The sequence below is a fragment of the Rhopalosiphum padi genome, chromosome 3 (assembly GCF_020882245.1).
Source record: "Rhopalosiphum padi isolate XX-2018 chromosome 3, ASM2088224v1, whole genome shotgun sequence".
NCBI classification, from domain to species: Eukaryota; Metazoa; Arthropoda; class Insecta; order Hemiptera; family Aphididae; genus Rhopalosiphum; species Rhopalosiphum padi.
The window spans coordinates 42,230,251-42,252,071 of NC_083599.1; the positions used below are offsets into that span (position 1 = coordinate 42,230,251).

At 26.0% G+C, this 21,821-nt stretch overlaps 1 protein-coding gene across 1 annotated transcript; it reads left to right on the forward strand.

Moving 5' to 3' along the window:
• The first annotated feature begins 388 nt into the window (after positions 1–388).
• Positions 389–20,521, forward strand: LOC132923982 (partitioning defective 3 homolog). The gene is given in 29 exon segments (XM_060988022.1): positions 389–677; positions 2,957–3,235; positions 6,579–6,779; positions 8,490–8,613; positions 8,689–8,798; positions 9,177–9,361; positions 9,446–9,580; positions 9,650–9,853; positions 9,913–10,130; positions 10,198–10,421; positions 10,486–10,680; positions 10,744–10,836; positions 11,452–11,554; positions 11,612–11,723; positions 11,784–12,016; positions 12,107–12,274; positions 12,368–12,456; positions 12,521–12,642; positions 13,512–13,604; positions 13,668–13,825; positions 13,882–14,106; positions 14,393–14,490; positions 14,492–14,535; positions 14,597–14,759; positions 15,897–16,106; positions 16,164–16,276; positions 16,799–16,888; positions 18,001–18,167; positions 18,276–20,521. Coding segments are annotated over 28 exon segments (4,491 nt in total). The 5' UTR covers positions 389–677; positions 2,957–2,992; the 3' UTR covers positions 18,647–20,521.
• The last annotated feature ends 1,300 nt before the right edge of the window (positions 20,522–21,821 follow it).

A 21,821-nucleotide genomic window follows, 5' to 3' on the forward strand; every position in this document is an offset into this window, starting at 1 on the left:
TTATAAGAACCCAGTACATCGATTTGTTATGTTACGCATTAGCCAAAGACAATAAGTTATTAATGAAAATTGTTTCTATTATTTATATCTATACATTTTTTTTTATTAATTTATGAATTTATAGATAAAATTTATTTGTGATGCTCATAAAAAAAACTGTAGAAAATGTTTCAATAATTTATTATTATACTTATTGTTCTCGTTACACATACACGTTTGCTGTCAATGGATATTTCACTTATGCATGTAAATTAAAAACTTTTACCTTTACTAATAGTTAAACGAACACAACATTCATATCATCGAACAGCTGTAGGTAATACACTAATACGCACGATGTCTGTGCCTGTTGTAGGTACCACTCAGCAGTCGGCACTCGTTATTAGTGTTGTTCGGTGCGTGACACGTTGCAGACGTGGTTATTCGTCGTTAAAATGCATTAATGTTCTAGTTTGTTTGTATTATTTTATCAGTGTTTTATCTTTTACTTAAAGTATTACATATTATTTCAAAATAGTTTCTAATGCAACTATGCGATTCTCTGTATCTCAATTTTATGTACTAATCTAGGTCAAATATTACGAATTGTGATTTTAATAAAATTGTAAAATCACATTAAATTTGTTATATTTATATAGATGTTCGCAATCTATACCAATACATTTAGGTTATAGCTGGTAATTATATACATATAAGTACTTTTATTTTATATATTTTAAAATAAAATAAAAACATTGTTAACATAATATTATAACGTTGCAGTTGCTGTTTAAAACAATATTATTTTATTGAGCTGTACACAGATTGGCATGACGACTGTATGAGTGAAACTCAATAAAATTAAACATTATTTAAATTACTAAACTGTAATCATAGATTTATCACCATTTACTTTACCTGACATATAATTATTTTTCGTCATTAAAACAGTACGAAATTATTTACAAAATCTATATAGTTTTATTAAGCAAGTACTTATTTTTAACTTTTTATACTACTTTCAATTTCTTAATAAATTTAGTAATGCTATAAAATTTAAATTTATACCCCTCACACACACATACTTTTTACATCTTACCACATTTTTCGTGTATCTTTTCTGATTTGAATATTGTTATAGATTCTGATTAGTTATCTCAATGTTATAAGAAAATATATACGTAATGCTACGTATACACATAATATACAGTATTGTTATTTTGTTATGTTTAGCTTGGCTTAATTACTCGGTTCTTGACTAGCAGATATTCATTTTCTCTAAAAACAATAGTAAAAAGTAAGACAAATACAATGTACCAATATCACTGTGTTGGCTACTGTGATGAGAACAATTGAAAATCTAAGACGCTCCGAAAAAAAATATAGTATCTATATTATATTATGATTTTAATTACGTTTCTATTCAAAAAAAAAAACTAGATATGTTTTACCTATCTTCATTATTATGATGTAAAAACAAATTTAAAACTATGGAAAGGTTATAATAATTATTAGTAGGTATAGTTTATATATTAAAACAAAATGTTTCATTTTTTAACCATGATTTTATATTATTTGTATCTAAAATGAATTTTTAAATCTTATTTTGTGAGTGTATATATATATATATATCTACCTAACTTAACTAGTATTGTAGTTTGATTAATATCAAATAAATATATATATATATATATATTAATATACAAATTTAATCGTATCTATTAAAAACGATAAATGTAAAAATATTTATTTATTTATTAGTTTTAGAATCATTATTAAAATGTGTGGAATTTATCGGATCACGATGATGTGTGACTACTGACTCGAGTGGGTATCACGATGTATATAACAATGATACGGTTAGTTAAAAATGTGCACTTGATTTCATTATAGTTTTATAACGTTATCAAACATTATAAAAAAATTTCTTTAAGTTAAATATTCATTAAAATAAATGTGTACAATGATCTTTATCTTGCCTCAAATTTGTTTTTCATATATTTTTTTTAAAAATCACTTATACTCATAACTAAAATTATAGTTAACATATAATATACGATATTCGTTTATCAGTATTTTTAATTGCATTAATATATCTAAGTAAAAACAATTAAGGCATATTCACAATAAAGTTTATATTTTTTTAGCACTACTTTTTAGTAGTTGACATTTTTAGAAATTCTATTAGAAATTATCATTTAGAACGTATAAACTAAGTTAATAGTTTAAACATACATAAGACAAACTAAATCCTTTCCTAACAAAAATTGTATATCTACATATATTCATGTAAATGAACTTTTTTTTAATATATATGTATAATATATATTTTCAATCGGTATTTATTAGACGATAATACAAAATAACAATAAACTATATGTATTTATGTGGTGATAAAACTGTGGCGACATGGTAACTGTAAACAAAAATTGGATAAAAATTCAACCTTGTTAATATATTATTTAATTAATACGTTTTTAATAGAAGTTTGAGAAATCGGAATTATACGAGTAACGGGACCGAAATTAAATATACAATTTAATATAAATAAATAACTTGATATTTATTTTGATGATTTTAATAAATAATATAATGCTATAATGACACATAAAATAATGTAATAATGTAATAATTTGTTAGTTGTTGGCATGTCGTTTATAAAAAAATTTTATAAGATAATTATTAATTATTTTCAGAAATTTTAGTAAAAATATTTACACCCTAAATCTAATTTGTGTTATATGTTTAGCCATATGTCTTAACATAACGTTAAATTTTATTCTTTTATCTAGTTGTATATTATTTTCATATCGAACTAAATAGTTCTAAAATATTTTTTCATAGTAAAATTTATACATGTAACTATAGCTAGTTGTTTGTTTCAAGCTCATATACGTCCTTGCCTGTCTGTTAAAAAAAATTGTTTCAAGCAGCAAAAAAAAAAACTAATTATTTAATTTGTACTTTATGTATTTAGAGTGCATGTTTTAAATTGCTATGTATACTTACGCGTATGGTCCGTTTTTTGTGCGCGATTCTGAAGCTGAAGTTCGGTTTTAACAATCGCTGCCTCCTATATATCGTCGATAATGTCATTATCATGTTGGAAAACTGTTCATCTCATCAAAATTGCAACTGTGGTAAACGAAGTGCATCTGTCATTGGAAAGTTGGCTAAAGTATTTGGACGCAGAAAAACCTATCAAGTTCAAAAAGCCCAACAACTCAATAAAGTATCATCGACCGAATTCGGCGAGGTATACCTACAATTATTACGAATTTAATGCGAATAATATTATGTAAACGTTTTACGTATTTGCAGATATTTTTTTATTTCTTTAGTGAAACCATTAACAAATAGTTTTTCATTAAATATATACCTATTGTATCTATACATAACAATTAGTAGAAGGAAAAATTAGACAGTAACCGAGACCATTGTCACACTTCGCTCGTCGCGTCACTAACCCCTTAGGGGCCTAGTAGGCTATGATTTCTTATTATTTAATATTTTTATTATACATTTGAAAGCAATAATATACCAATTTATTAAAAAAATATATATAAATAATGATGACGAGATTACTTAGATTTATTGTGAGAACCGGATATTATAAAATTATGCTGTTTAAATTTAAACCTGCAGCCTTATTTTTAAATTACTCCATATTTATTTTATAAAAGCTTCTCAAGATACACAATAACACGAGCGCGGAATCTATTTTATTAAGCAGAATGTAAATTCATTTTTCTTATGATTTACATTTTTATTGTTGTATTTAAAACCAAATTAAATTAATTATGCAAATTGTCCAGTGAAAAAAAAACTATTATCTTTTGAAACGTTTTAATAACCGTGCATAGAAATGTAGTTATTGTGTTTTTTATTACCTATATGAATTCAATAACGCATCAGATATGAATTTTTTTCTCTATAGGTACCTACACATTATTCCTTATTATATCTAAAACTAATTAAGACACAAAGTAAGAATTAAAACAAAATGCATTTTTTAACCTAATTTTGAAAAATGAATGGATTTTTCATAATTTATAAAAATATTATAATACAATTTTTTTTTCATTATTTTATCAATTACTTTTATTCATCGTGTTTTACTATAGTACCTAATTTAATTACTAATTAAAGGGCTTGTGATTTAAGATACATATAAATTAATCCTAAAACTTGATAAAAATTGTTATGTCCAGCCTGGAGTTAAATTAAACGTTATATTTCAATAACGTGAATTAATTGATATTTTAGTATATAAAATTAAACTGTTAATTTATTTATCATATTTTTATTTATCTATTTTTAACCATGGCAATGTAAAGAAAAAAAAAATAATTTTAATTTCAAATAAATAATAAGCAAACGACAACATTAGTTCAATGAAAAATTGAAGTATGATATATATATACACACACACGCATGTAATACTGAGACTCACTGCAGAGATCTCATTAGGTATAAAATATTTGTAATTTAATGTTCTATTTTTTTATAATATACTATAATATTATAAATAATTATAATTATATTCTTAGCATTGTGTATGGTTACGACTGAAAAATATTATGCGGGAGTTTATCAACTCATATTATTTAGTATACGTCAGTATTTAAAAAATGTGTTCCTACTTTATTATAAATATTCCTATAAAACAATATCATTAATTTTTATTAAATATTAAATAATGTATGGTATATATATATTATGTACTAGTTTCAATATATTTTAAATGTATTTGTATAACTGTATATTATTAAAGAGTTCATTAGTAAATGTCATCTTAATCAATGGTCAATTTTAGGTCGCGTAAGCTTTAAAATTGGGTCGCAATAAGTCTACTGTTTAAAATTTAAAAAATCCCTATTTATATATATTATAATATTTAATATAATATATGTAAAGTGTAACACAAAAAATTATTTCATATATAATATACTATAATATACATATTATAATAACAATTAAATATTACCTATTAAGCAATTTGAACTTTTTTTTGCTAATAAAACTGAAATGAGTCACAAAAAATGTATGGTAAGAAAATTGGGTCGCAAGTCAAAAAGTTTGAAGACTACTGGTCTAGATCAATCAATGACTGTTAACTATTCGTATTAAAAAAAAAAAATTAGGTGCTTAGGTTATATTTTTTAACCATTATATCTGACTATGGTTTTTGTACCAATAAGTTTATTATAATAGGAATTATTATAAATTTGTTGTTGAAAAACAGGAAAAAAAATATCATCAAGTACTCACTACTCATATTCTAATACGAACCAATTGAATAACATTACATCAGATAAAATATCTACTATTCTATTAAAACTATAAGTATCACAGTTTAATATAATAAATATCCGGATTATTAATTTGTCTGTATTCAAGTCTATTCAATATATTGACTGAGTTATAACCCAAATGCTTAATCTGATTAGGTATTATATATGTCAAGTCTATTGGAAAATACGAGTAAACAATAAACAGGTTCATCGTCATAAAACAGGCTATTAATATAGTGACAAAAAATAAATATCGAAGAAGTAGCTATATAACATATATATATATATATATATATGTATATAAAATATTTTTTTTTGTCTAGACGTTTTGCAATAAAAACCCATTAGTAGATTTAATTATCAGATATATTAAAATTTGGACGATGAGAAAAAAAGTGTTTTTATTATTTAAATATTGTGTTATTATTTTATTATATCTTATAAGTAAAATACAAACATTCGATATAACTAAATATGATATTTATTCAATCTTTTTAATGAAACGATATTATATTATTAATTAATGTAACATAAACCGACTAAACCTATATTAAGAGTGAATAAATTAACTTTAAAAAATATTCGAAAAATACACAGAACTAGAAATGTTGTAGGTACCTATTAAATATTTATAATTTTATATTTAATCAAAAATAATTAATAATAATTAGTTTATATATATTTTTATTTTTCGAATAGAAATTCGTAGACATAATGTATGTTGATAATAAGTAACAGTGTAAATTTGTAACGAGACAGGAATTTTGATGATTCACCATTATAAATCTATTAGAATATGCTTACCTGCTACCAATTACCATTATTATTTTATTCACTGTTTAGGAAATCTAGTTTGCTTAACTACCCGTCTACAAATTATATGGTATAATTAACTCAGATGTTAACATGCCAGAGTGAATAGAATATTTTTCTTATTACTTTTGAAACCACATAAAACGTGAAACCATAATAGAATATTATTAATTATCAGTTGTTTCTTATTTTTATAAACACTATATATATGACGACTCACCAAACATATTAAACGTAAGAAGTGGGAGTTGGTACTTATATATATGAATAAAAAATAATGAATTCATATATCTAATACAAATTATATATATATATATATATTGTATTAATATAGGTAATTTACAATTTTTTTCTAAATTTTATTCTCCTTTCATTTTTGTTCCGGTTTTAAAATTATATTATTCTATGTACGACTGTATCACTAATATTTTATTTTTAATTAAATAGCTTATTTGTTAAAATAATACTACCATTTATAATTTCACAATCTAGAGCTCAAATTCATGGGTGACCGTCCACAGTTTGCAGTCTCAGAGTGATGGTGGTATCTTGGATCCAGATGATCGTCTCAGGGATGTGGCAGATGACAGAGAACAAATTGTTGCACTTTATGACGACGGTGATAGCAATAGTCCTCACCAACACGGTGGGGGAGATGGAGCTAGTGTTACCTCTAGTCCGGATATGTTCCACGTAAGATAAGAAACATTTAATCATATTATATTATATTATATTTTTTATAGTGCGAGTGCACATAGTTATGAACCGGGAAATAAAATACATTAAGTATATACAGTATAATTTAAAGGAAAAGGCAATACATTTTCGTTGTTTAGACAAACATAACTATCAGATACAATGGATTAAAAAAATAGGTTGAATATGCTAAGTACAATTTGAAAAATGTGATAAATAAGAACAATGGTAAAAAGTACTGAGAACTGTCGTCAGTCGTCATAATTCAATTTCGTAAATAATTAAAACTTAGTTATGACGTTAATAGGTCTATAATGTTTTTAATTTTGAATAACTGAGTAACAATTATAAATGGCCATATGAATCTTTATATTTGGTATGACTCACATAGCTGTTTATACTTGGAGTATTTTTACCACCTGCTGCTGAATTGAATTTTCAGCCAACCATTTTATAATATTGACAGTCGGCTTATTCTAACATTTATTTAAGTTAAGGTACATTTAAGTATGTATTTTTTTAGGTCGACATTAAAAATAACTATCAAATATTGTATTATTATTAATTAATTACAATACTATAATTTTAATGTTAAGACTAATTTAAAAAAATATTTATTGACCTAAAGCGAACAGAGAAACCTAAAATCATAACCAATATAATCAATGATAATACCTACCAGTATAGATCTATTATAGTATACGCGTTAAAGATAAATACGTGAATAACAAAAAAATTGATTTATACGTTATACCTACGTCTTTTATTTGTGATGACTTGATGAGCATCGTAAATATTTATAATGTATACGTTTGCGATTTAATTTAATTTCGCCGCATTGCACATCGCATATTTTGTTATAATTTAAAAGCATTCACTGATGGAAACGCAAAAATAGGTTGATTGAGTATCAAACCTATCGTGGACAATCATCGTCTCAGCTTCTCAAACTGATCGACTGAAAATATCGTGGTTTTTCGCTCGTGATTGTTTTATACCACGTATAACATTTTACAGCACAGACAAGTTTATAAGTACCACTAGTACCAGTGCACCATTATTGCATACGTGTGACGGATCGCGGTATTTCACAATTTATATTTTTATCGCATTAAACAGTCATAGAAAAACAATCGTCCGCTTAGGCCAATTTCTCCGCGTACGACCTTCGATCGATTTGTTTTGGATTTGTCGCGTTGTATTTCTATTTGTACATGTGCACAAATATATGCACGAGAATTTTCATCGCATCCGCAGTTCGGCTACAGAAACGTATAGCCCGTTTTTGGTCAAAGTAAGATGCATATCTATAGGTTGCTCATATTATACCATAGTTATGATGTTTTATTAACAGATTCATCGTAAAACTAGACTCAGTTTGGTGCTTAGGTATAATATGTATAATGTATATACGATTTACTACGACCCTATTATATTTAGAAATGTTTGTGTGGTGTATGTTCATATCGGTTTACCCGAGTAAAAATTTGATAAAAAAGTAGCGTAACGCGAATTATGATGAAGTTTTATTTCACCCGACTTTATTAGTAGACAGTAATTATCGCCAAAGACTTGTTGTCAATGTGTATAGCATTCAAACGGGAGGTCACAAATTAAAGTGGATAAGAGTTATTTTATTATAAGTCGTTTTCATAAATTTGATATATATTAAAGAAATATTGTTATTTAAATTATTTAAATTTTTAGAGCCGGGGAGATGGATTACAAACTGACATTGAAGTCACTAATGAACAAATTGCTTGTGGTTTCCCAGCTTTACATGTCCGTAGAGGTAGTGAACCAGCTCTTAATCAATTACCACTTGAATGTCGTAAGTGTTATCTAACAGCTAAGACATTATTATATATTTGTTGATTTTTTTATTTATAAATATATTTATGTATAGCAAACAATGCGGGGAAAAGAAATAGCAATACTAGACCTGCTGCATCAGGTCAATCTAAACGATGGTCAGCAGCTCCTATGATTCACGACCCTAAAGACAAACTAAGAACGGTAATTATAATTTTAATATATTTACTAATTTAAAAAATACATCAATCAAAATACATGTTTTCAAATTTTCATTATAATAGAAGAATAAATCTATGACACTTTAAAAATATATTCATTATATTTATTTAATTTAATTATATCTGTTATATATATTTAAGTACCAAGAGTATTATTTTTATCATAACATCAATGCAGACCAAATACATTACTTTAATTATAACTGTGATATTATTTATATACATATTATATTACATATAATTTACATATTTAGTATTTACGTTTAAAATATGTTTTAGAAGTAAAAACTTAATTATATAATATTTTTTTTATTTGGGTTAATGCAATGTAAAAATTTAACAATAATAATTTACATTTAAGGATGATTACACAAAAATCAATGGTTTTGGTTTATCTGACAAATGGAGGTGTTCTGAAGAAGATGAAGATGACTTAGAATTAGGGGACGAAGATAAACCACCAATTAGCAATCATTTTCTAGCACCATCATTTCATCGTGATTCTTCAAATCGTTTATCAATGCAATTCTTAGGAGAGTCTTCAAGGTTTGAATTTATATTTATATTTTGTTAACAATGATTATTGAAACTTGAAATAAAATTAAGTATAATTTTTGAATAAATTATTAGTGGATTTCGGTGGGCAGAGGCTGCTGATTTAGCAAATAATCGAGCTTTATCTTTATCATTACCAAGAGACCACAGAAGGAAAGAACCTTTGGGCCAAGCAAATACAAATCCTAGTCGCTTAACAGAGTCACAAAAGTATTGAATTCAATTATTAAATTTATTAAATTTGTATAATTTATTTATTTAAAATTTTATGTTTTTTAGCACTGAATTTATAGTGCTAAGCACTGGTGGTGGCTCATTAGGTATTCATGTTGTCCCAGATTATAATGCTCTAGGTAAAGAGCGTGGTCTTCTGGTTCAAGGTATTGAACCTGGTGGTCGGGTGCATTGTGATGGTAGATTGAAAGTATATGATCGAATTGTAGAAATTAACGGCCGGTCATTATTGGATCAACCATTCAATGCGTAAGTTAAAAAAATTATGAATATTAAAAATAAATGTTAGTAATATTTGTCCTCAACAGTATACAAGAAATATTTCGAGATTCACTACACTCTTCAGAGCTCAGACTTAGAGTGATAAAACATAAAAATAACATGGACCTTCAAACTAGTCAAAATACGGTAGCTGGTAATAAAAAACAGCCACCGCCACCAGTGTTTCCAAAACCATCCTCAAACACCACTACAGCTTATAATAACAAAGAAAATGTCTCTACAGGATCATCTGATAAAGATAAATGTATTTAATTATACAATTTTAAAATTTGTTCATACGATTAATTTGTATTTATTTTTGTATGTTAAAGTCAATTCAAATACTAAAATAGCAACCATTTCACCTACCAAAAAAATATCAGCTGCAACACATACAGCATCCAATATTTTAATGGTGGCTAATACAAGAAAAATTGGAAAGAAAATGGAATTAGAACTTACCAAAGGACTTCATGGACTTGGATTTAGTATAACAACCAGAGATAATCCAGCGGGTGGAAACTGTCCTATTTACATTAAAAATGTGTTACCAAAAGTAATATTTAAAATTTAAATATTGTAAGTTTAAATATGTAAATAAATCGAATTAATTTTTTTAGGGAGCTGCTGTGGAAGATGGAAGATTACGACCAGGTGATCGGTTATTAGCAGTTAATGGTACAGAATTGACAGGCAAAACTCAATCTGAAGCAGTTTCTGTACTGCGGAAAGTTCCATCTGGTGCAAAGGTCAAAATTATTGTTTCTAGACAGGAAGATGTAGTGATTAGCCAAGTAGGCCAAAAATCTAATCAAGTAAGTTAACTAAAAGAAATTATAAGCTTATGATTTTAATAATAAATTGATTTTTTTTTCTAGGATCTAGATGAAAATCATGAACAAGAAGTAGGAATTTTGTCAAACAATCAATTAGTAGAAACAAATGAAAAATCCAATAATAATACAGTTCAGGTATAGTTAATAAACATTTAATCCGTCATTGGTATAGCTATGCAATGTCCCGCCATTGGTATTGAGTAAGCGCTCACCTCGTTCTTTTTTTATCATTATTAATTATAATATAATAAACAGAATATTGAAACTAACACCAAATTCTTTGTATTTTAATTGTTTACAAAAAAAACTTCTTACATTTTTTCTTAATTATAAATATTTTACTCAAAAAAAAATTAAAAACTACAATATTGTATGACTTTTTTTATAAACATAATTACTTCAAAATATATATTTTTTATATTTGTTTTTCATTATTCAAAAAATATTACGTCAATACTACTGGGTAAGAGTAACACACATGATGGGTAATGCTAACTTTGCATGCCAATATCTAATCAAGAAATATTTATAAAATTATTATATTTACAAAAGTATATTTACATGTCGATTGAAGGAATAAATAGTATCAGATGAATCAAGTAAACAATAAACAAGTAGTTTTTAAAATACTAACAAGGTGATCCGCCCTTACCATGATACCAATAACGGGTTAAAATATTAATAATGCCTTTCATGTATAATTTTTGATTCTAAACTTTTAATTTATACTTACTCATAATCATTTATTAGGAATATGTTAAAAGCTTAGAAGAAACACAAACATTCCCTTGGAGGCATAAAGAAATACTGACTTTTGACATTCCTGTGCATGATTCCGAAAAAGCTGGTTTAGGTAAAATAATTTTTATAAATGTTTTTCTTTTATGCTTATATGTATTTTATTTTTTAGGCATTAGCGTTAAAGGTAAAACGTCATCTAGTAATAACTCTAATGATAAAGAATTTTCTCAAGATTTAGGTATATTTATCAAAAATGTTATTCATGGTGGTGCGGCTTCAAGGTATTTATTAATTTAAATATGCGTATAATTATAAGATAAACAAATTTGTATGAATTTTAGGGATGGTAGATTACGTACTAATGATCAGCTGTTATATATAAATGGTATGTCATTGATTGGTCAAACTAATGCTGCAGCTATGGAAACGTTGCGTAGAACTATGATGAACGTGGACCCTGGACCAGTGCCTGGAGCTATCTCATTGATAGTAGCCCGCCGACGTAATAGTTCTCCAACATTAGATAGAAGACGTAGTCGTGACTCCTCTTCAAGTCTTCTCACAGATTCATCAGGTAACTAATTTATTTTATTTTACGCATTTTATATTATAGACTGAAATTATTTATATTTGTTTGTAATTGCATTTACAATTTCATCTATAGCAAACACTGAAACATTTAGCCGAGCTGAAAGCAGTGATAGTAGTACCCAAAATACGGCCGAAAATTCTGGAACAAGTGAAAACTCTGATACCACTGTTATCTTTATGCATCAAAGACAAGGATCAGAGAGTTCAAAGCGGAATACATTACCTACAGATACTTCTCCAGGTAACTAAATTCAATTATTTTAGAAATATTTTATAATTAAGAATATCTTATAAATTGTTCTAACATGAAAACAATTGTTTATAATTTGTTTAGATGGAATTGCAATTCGCAATCCAGTTTTGGAAAGGTTAACTGGACATACAAATCGTTATAATGCATTACGCAATGAAAGTTATTATAAGGTAAGCTTAAAAATAAAAATTCACTGTAAATGCAATTTGATTACAAATTATCTAATAATTATAGGCTACACATCAAACAACTATTATGTTGAAAGAAGAAGAAAAATTAAATAGCCCTACTGTAAACCCATCGTCAGAAGAAATGTTAATCATTGAAGAAGACCCTCCAATTTATAATAGTGTTAGGTAAGGGTTTGTATGATAACATTATTATTAATTTAGCTTATAAATTACTTATTATTTATTTAATTTATTTATTTATAATCATGTAATACATTGAAGTGTTTATTGTGTTAATCATTTTTAAAAATATTATCTTTTTTATGTTTTATTGAAGTTATCTAAAATTTAGTTAGGATCTAATAATTAATGTCGTTTAATTTTTATTATCAATTTTAATTTTAACATAATAACTTGTGTTCAAAAGTATCACTATTTTATTCACATTTATTATTATAAATAAATATATAAATCAAAAGGAAAGTTTTGTGAAAAAAGAATGCAAGATTTTGGTTAACTAACAACTATTAAGAGGGCGTCACAACTGCATGTGTTGTCTCTGTCTTACAAGTACTTAACATAGCAAATTTATACTCAGCAGATCACGTTTAGCTCCATCAGTTTAAAAATTAGAGTAAATCGACCTATTATGAAACTTGATGGTAAGAACATTTTTTAGCATATAAATTATGCGTATATAACATAGCATAAAATTAAAAATGCTCATAACTCACTTAAAAACTTAATAATCGTAAAAACCAACACAAACACAGATAATGTTCTTACCATCAAGTTTCATAATAGGTCGATTCACTCTAATTTTTAAACTAACGGAACTAAACATGATCTGCTGAGCATAAATTTGCTATGTTACATACTTGTAAGACGGAGACAACACATGCGGTTGTGACCTCCTCTTAATCCTTTTTATACTTAAAGTATAATTTTAGTTTTTTACTGATAATTTAATAGTTTTATCAATATAATATATAGTTGGTTTTTAGTGGTAAATTCACTTATTTTTCATTCATTTGTTTTATACATTATTTGTCTAGTCGGAAAAAAATAGAGGAAGAAAAACCATCACCAGTCATATCTCCACAAGCAAGAACTGGTTCAACTAGTACTGATGTTACTTATGCTAGCCAGTATGTTTAATCTTATAACATAAATAAAAAAATTGCATCTAAAATATTGAATTTGTTTTTAAGATTATCATTGGATAATGCCAACTCAGGATTTTCAAGAGATGCATTTGGACGGCAAAGTATGTCTGAAAAACGACACGCGACATTAGATGCTAAAAATACTGATACATATCAAAGAAATAAAAAATTGCGTGAAGAACGTGGAGATGATACCAAAAGTCGTAAGTATTATACAAATTTATATTGTGTATGTAATTTCATTTTTATTTCTATTTAGGCAACAGTTTTCCATCAAAACACCAAGTTGGCCCTTCTCTTGGGTTGAAAAAATCGTCCAGCCTGGAATCATTACAAACAATGGTTCAAGAGGTGCAAATGACTGAAGGTGGATCAAAACGAGGCACTGTTAAAGTAGTGCGTGGTAGAGGATGTGATGAAAGTTTTAGAGCTGCAGTTGACAAAGATGGTCCATTGTCCTTACATGAACTGAGATTAGAAACATGTTTGTTTATTAATTTGTATATTTTATGCATTAAGTAGAAAGTATTTTGCAATTTCAATAATCAATTGCATATTTTTGACCATTTTTATAAGATACCTGATTAGGTTATGCTAAATGATAAAGTTCAAGATTATACAGTTTATATCCAAGTGTATAAATTACTAACTATAGTATTTTTTATATTTATTAAATCTTTAAGTTCTCATAATTAATTTTAATTAAATTTATTATGTCATTCTATTGGTATGAAATGCATCAATTATTCATGTCTAATAATGTGTTGTAGATGGAAAAGAAAGTGATGATCATCCGATTGGTCGTAGACAATCTTCACTCCATTCTCCAATAAATTACAAAGCACCAAATTTACCACCAGTTGTTAACAAAAAAAAAACCAGGATTACTTAAAGGAATTGGTTCTATGTTTAGGTAAGTTAAAAATTATTGTTATATAATAAAAAATTTTGTTTTATACACTTTTATATTTTAGATTTGGTAAACCTCGACGAGGACCAGATTTAAATGGTACTTTAAGCTCAGAAGAAGATAATTCTGCTGACCGTGAGCGAGAAATAGCTAGAAGAAATGCTCGTGATGAACAACTTCGAATACAAGAACAATACCAAAGATTAATTCAGCGACAGGCAGAAATGGTATTTGGCTTATAAAATACGCAAATCAATAGCATTTAAAATGTTGAATTAGATGAAAAATCCTATAAGTCATTTTTGTTTTTAAAACACATGAAATAAGCATTATTTACTCATTTATTATAATTTGTCACGGCCACATACATTTTATATCCATGAAGTTATATAAGTTAACTAATCTAAAATATTTTAAAATAAACTGTCTAATATTATGATGATCATTAATTTAATACTTTTATTTAAAAAACATCATAAAATAGATAATTTAAAATTGAATGTATTATTGTTAATAGAAATGAATAATTTTATCAGTTACTTATTTTAATTAAATTAGAAAAATAATTGGTAATTTTACATTGGAATTTTCTACCTTTGAAATAACGAAAAATGCCCAATGAAAATATACAAAATTTCTTGAAGTTTTAAAAAATTGTATGACAGAAACATGTTATATAATATTGAATGTTTTTCTGAAGACACTTTAAAATACTTAAGTCATTAAAAATAGAAGAATTTTTATTGCTTCTAAAATTATTTGCCAATATAAAAATCAGTGGCGTAGACCTGGTAAGGCCTACCTATTTTTCTTCAAGAATAAATGTTTTATATCATACTGAATGTGTTGTCTATTAATATTATAAATTAATAATTGTCTGAGTAAATCAATAATAAAAATTATAATGTGTATTATGTAAAATAATTGTAATAGTTATAAAAGATGTATAATGTTGTGTTAAACTAATATCAACTTTAGATGATTTCCCCCCCCCCCCCCAAATGTCTAGCTACGTTACTGATAAAAATGATAGTTGATATATATTACATTGCATATCTACTACACATTCAACACTATCTGAACAATTTACTTTTACCAAAATGCTGGTTTTTATAACAGTAATAAATTTTATACTAAAATGTATGTTTTCATCATTAATAAATTGTTAAATGCTCTAAAAATATTCAGGTTCTCCTAAAACATCTCCCCACTTATGATGCTACGTTTTAAATACAAGAATGATAAATGATTCCCTCAAAATCTCAACCCTATTATCATAACAACTTTTTTTAAATGTGTATTGTTTTGCTTGATTACATTAAAACTTTATATTAAAAAACTTATTATCGTTATTTATATTTTAGCAAGAACAAAATAATTCTAGAGAAGTAGCTATAGATGATGGTACTACTAATTATAGTAATATACCTACAAAACCATCTAATCCTGAACAATCTCGTATGGATCGTATCCAACAACTTAGAGCCGAACATCAAAGAAGACACATGGAACGTAGTGGAAAGTTTATTCCTGATGAGAGGGAGGAAAATCATTATGAATCAGATAATCGACAGGTGTGTACTATGTTATGCAATCTAAATTTTATTTTAATACTAATTTATGTTTTTCAGTCCATTGGTAATACTCAAAATGCAATAAATCGACCTGGTAGTCGTGTAGGTATTATTGATTCTTCTCGATTTAACCATTATGTCAATTTCCAAGAAATACAGCAGAATCTTAGGTTAGTTATTATTTTAATATGCATAATGTGAATGTGAATTTTTTTTTTTTTTGCTGGTCATTTTGTACATTTGTTTGCATGTTAGTAATCAATAAGTGTTTTTAATCCTTTTTTTTTTTTAATTCCAAACATCAAACATACATACAAGATTTGTTAAATTGTTTTTTAATTGAACAATTATCATATGCATGGTGTTAAATATAATTTGTACATACAAATAATTGATTTATTTCAATAACTGTGCAGTATGATATACTTATATATTGCATGTAATACATTTATTGGTTGATAAGTGCACTTGATTGTGATTATAAGAATGTACCAAGGTTTGGGAAAAGTCCTTCTGGAACATCTTTCTCATTATGTCAATAATTTTCACAACTATTGGTGATATGTGTCACACACCTCAAACTAAGATTAGTCTTCATTAATCTTAGATTGTGGTGTTAAATAAAAAATTATGGTGTTAATTCATATTTTTTTTTCTTCTATGTTATGCATGCTTTGCACTTTTGATTGTAGTTTGATGCATGAAATAAGCGGCGTTAAGCTTCGACACCATGGCAAAACAAAAAAACCTGTGTCTTGCTATTATGACACTGACGATGAAAGGTAGGTTATTGTTCTAGCCAAAAATACCCTAAGTTTTCTTTTGATAAATGCAATTTTTGTATTCAATTCCAATAATTTATTTTTTTTTTTTTTAAATATAAAAGTCGCAATACATAATATGTAACATTTAAAAGTTTATCAATTACTGTAAATTTCTCAATATATTTCACAACCAGGGACACTAGATTCAAATATATTTTAATAATAATCATACACAGGAAGATTCAAGATGTTTATAAAAATTATTTTACTACCATCTCGCTAGTCTGGCATTCATCTGTGGACACTGAAAAACTTAGCTCCGAGTTAAACATTATACCGCCTTTTAAATTTTTATCTTGAATGCTCCAATGTTCAAAGAAAATTATTGTTGAAAAAATAAATTATAATTTAAATAATTATAGTAATATAAGGGTTGATCTTAATTTTATATACCATTACTCATTTAGTTACAATTATGATATGTGTCTATTGTCACAATATGTAACTGTGCTTGTAAATATCCCTCAACGCTAAATATAAAATTAAGCATCAGAATTTGTATAAAATAATATTACAGATAATAATCTTATTAAAAATTTTATTTTTCTACTTTTTCTATATTTTTCTTCTGCATGAATAAACTGAATTATACATATATATTTTGCAGGTCCTTGTTGTACATATTCATGTTTTTCGTATATTGATTAACATTCACAGTGTGGTGTTAAAATTTAAATATCACATATTCTTCTTCATTAGTTGTTAATGAATTGAATAGCATATCAATGATTAACTGCTAGAATTCTTAACATTTTATTTTTGCATTATGCTTTCTAGCGTTTAGAATTTCAAGTCATAATACTTTGCCCAAAAACATTATATTAAAATATAACTTTTTTTTAACAATATTTTATTCTACAATAAATTTCTAATTTTTAAATGTTACACACTTTTATATTATTCATATTGAGTTTAATTTAACCATTAGAAATACATTTTTCTTCAACATTAAAACCTACATATAAATCATGAAAATTATTTGTATTTTTTGTTTATTAAAAAATCTAACGTTTAGTTACTTGGACATTTAAGATAATTTTGTTAATTGTTTTTGTTATTTTTCTCTGTAGCCGAAGACAGTTGCACTATCATTCTCAAAGACGTGACCCTAAGGAATCTGTTGCACGACCTAGTTCCAATTATTATGAATATGAAAGCGTGATGAGATCTCTACCATACACAACTGGCGGTGCATCACGTTTGGTAGACAACAATTCTAACTCGTTGACTAGACAAGGTGAGTTATCCCCCTCTCCCACCAACCTCCGTACTTATGTATAGCCGCCGGCACGTCACTCAATCTCTCACTCATACACACCAACACACACGCTCTTACCCTGTTTAGTAGGCAGTGTAACTCAAACTGCGGCAGTTGCGGCAATGAACAACAACAAAAATGGTGTTGCTCGTAGTCAAAAACAACAAATGTCTCGGCATCATTATCCTGTTCCGTCAACAAAGTCGCCAAACTATGCGATGTACAACTACAGTGCTGATGCTCAAGGCCACAACAGTATACAACAGCAGCAACTACAACACAGAGGATCAACAAACAATAACAATAATTATGCTAGTGGTATGTACCATCATCAACAACAGCAACAACAACAACAACAACAGCAACAGCAGCTAAGGTCTTCGCCACAACAAGGACCGTACATAACCCAAGTAACCATTCGGGATAATAAACACATAATACAAAGTCCTAACATTTAATACCATATTCCTTGTAGGAACAATATTTTTTGATAAAATTTTTTTTAATCTCACATTAAACTATATTTTTTTTTATTTTAACACACTGACCATGTTGCAACCTTTTCCCTCTCTATAAAGTTTTTTCATGGTTATTTTAGTTATTTACATCATCACACATAGTCTTAATTTTAATCCTTTACTTTAATGTGTTTTACCAACTTATTGTAGCAGTTAATGTTTTTTTTATTTTCTTAAATAACCACTATTTTCTCATTTTTATATTTATATATATATTTACATATATTTGTAAATATTTCAATCACATCAGTAATAATTGAATTAATTATGTTTTTTTTTTTAAACTTCTATCGTTTATACTATAGTATATTATAAATATACTTTGCTAAATGTTTGACAAATTTTAACCCAAACCATTTATTTAAATTATTAATGCAACTTTTATATGATAATTAACTTAACATCTTTGTGTAATTTGTTTAAATTCTTAGGCGGGTTATCATTTGAACAAAGATAGTATTTAATTGTTTTCCAACAAAGTTTAAAAAAATAATGCTTTAAAAGCAAGGCTATAACAAATTTATAAAAACAAATTATTAAATGTTGTGTTTTAAATATTTTGTAATTGTTCAAATACATTTTTATTTTTTAAATTCAATTTTCCTGTGATATGATGTGATCCAATCATTTTATGTAGGTACATAATTTTATATAAGATGTTACGCAATTAAATAAATCACTTACCACGAATAAAATTAGTGCCTTAAATCGACAGTATATTATATATATATATTTATGAAAATGTTTATTAGGGTTGGGTTTTGTCTTTTTTTTAAATACTTAACACCTAAAAACACCATGGCCCACTCTGTATAACACATATTTATTATTGTTGGTTATCATTCTTTTATACTTTTTGTCATGTTTATTCTTGTTATCATTTTACATAAATAGGTAATATTTAATACAAACTATCATTTGGATTACCTTACCCTACATATAAATTATAACCTACAAACAATAGTTTTAATTATTATTTTTTATTTCTTTAGAAAATTATCAAATTTGTTTTTTTTTCAACATAGTTTTAATCAATTTGTATCACCTTTATAATATGTCCGCCGTCCATAAATAGTATAAATGGAATGATTTTTTTTTTTGCATGTAAGTTATTGTTTTGTGCCATCAAATAAATAATAATAACAATAGGAATATAAACATTCCAAAATATTTCCACTCAGTGTCCCTGTTGCCTTAGTTTTAAATTAGACTTAAGCCTATTATGTAATTATATATTTTTTTATTTTTGCAATACTACGAGTTGCTCAACTATGTAAATTTAGTACTTAAAAAATACCAAACTACTCGCGCAGTATTAACAATGCGTTTTATTTTCTTATATTGTGTATTGTCTCCTTACAGTATTTTTATTACATTTATTTTGTTAATTACTTATTGCCTATTATTAATTCATATTGTATTACTATTAATGTTAATAAGTTCCTGTTAAATGATACGAAACAGCTATTAAATACAGCCGAAATCTCTTCTTCGACAGTTTCCTCTCTCTTATAGCTTTTAAAATTAGATATACGTTATAAAAAAATTATGTCATATTATTCAAATATATTTATTTAGACTATTAATCAATAAATGCATAAATTTATTTTGTATACAATATATTACATTATATGTATAAAATTATTAGTTAAGTAAAATACTATGTAAAATTGTCAGCTATAAGTAAAAGTGTATTATGTAGATAATAATGTAGACAGTTACTGTATGCACATCAATTATAAATTATTTGTTACTTACAAAATTATCATTATGTATTAAACTTCATAATAAAAATAAAATGTAATTTATTTTGAATACTATGTGTAGTCATAAAAAACAACAGTTTTTAATCGTTTTTATATTGAAATGGTTACAGTAATTATTTCTAATGCACATCTTGCCACATTTTTTATATTTTTTATCCTATGTTCCTCTTGAAAGTATGCATTTTAATAATATTTAAAATGTTATATTTGTTTTATGTATAGAATTCAATTTTAAAATTAACTTTTTATAATTTAAAAAATTACATATTGACATTGTACACTAATAAATATTATAGTGGATGGCATAAATCAAAAATATATTTTTTATTTGATATTATGGATTTAACTACGTTATACGAATAAATAACATATTAATGATATATTTTTAGTGTAAATTCTCATTAAAAACTTCTACACAAAACACTGTATATTTAACAATAATAAACTTTAATTCAAAATTAATTTTTAATGATATGAATTATTAACATTAAATTTCATTTTTTAGTATCATGTTTACATGATATATAGTAGAAAAGTATAGGGGCTAATTGCTAATTGTTTGATAAGACTGAAGTAATACATGGTATAATAATATCTATTTGTTTAAATAAATAACTATATAATTATTAGACATAATCAGAAAAAAAAAATAGATAAGTACATAATTTCAATTAAAAAAAAATACTTTCATGACATAACTACATAATGCTTATCTTAATATAATAATAGATAAGTGCCATTATTACTGGTTATACATGAGTTTCGAATCAAACAAATCAAATCAATTAGGTACTTTTTTACAGACAAAAATGAGCAATGTCCGTGTGTTTTCATCTGACGGGGAAACAATGAGGTCAGACTTATGGTGAGCAAATCAAGTTCATACTGAAAAAGAAATAGTTTTCAATACTTTAACATGTTTTACATGGTCTGGACTCAGAAATCACTTTTACTAAATATATATAAATATAATGATTAAACAATGATATGTAGTTATTGAGTTAATGGATTTCTATCAGTGGGGGTTTGAGTTTGGTAAACTTAAGAAAAAAGATTGATATAATGAAATGCCATTCGGCACTCGCCCACTTATTTACTAAGACCAATAAAAAAATTTTATAGGTTCTTCATAAGTTAAATTTTTTATTTACCTAATTATATAATTAATTATTAAACTTATTTTTAATTTGAATCGGTTTTACTTGCATTAATGCATTACTTAACTATAGTATATAATATTATGAATATTTTTTTTATTTATATTGAATATTGATATTGGTTCATTACAGTCATTACATCATCCATGACCTATGGGCTATGGTAGATACACCCACTTATTTTTAGACCAA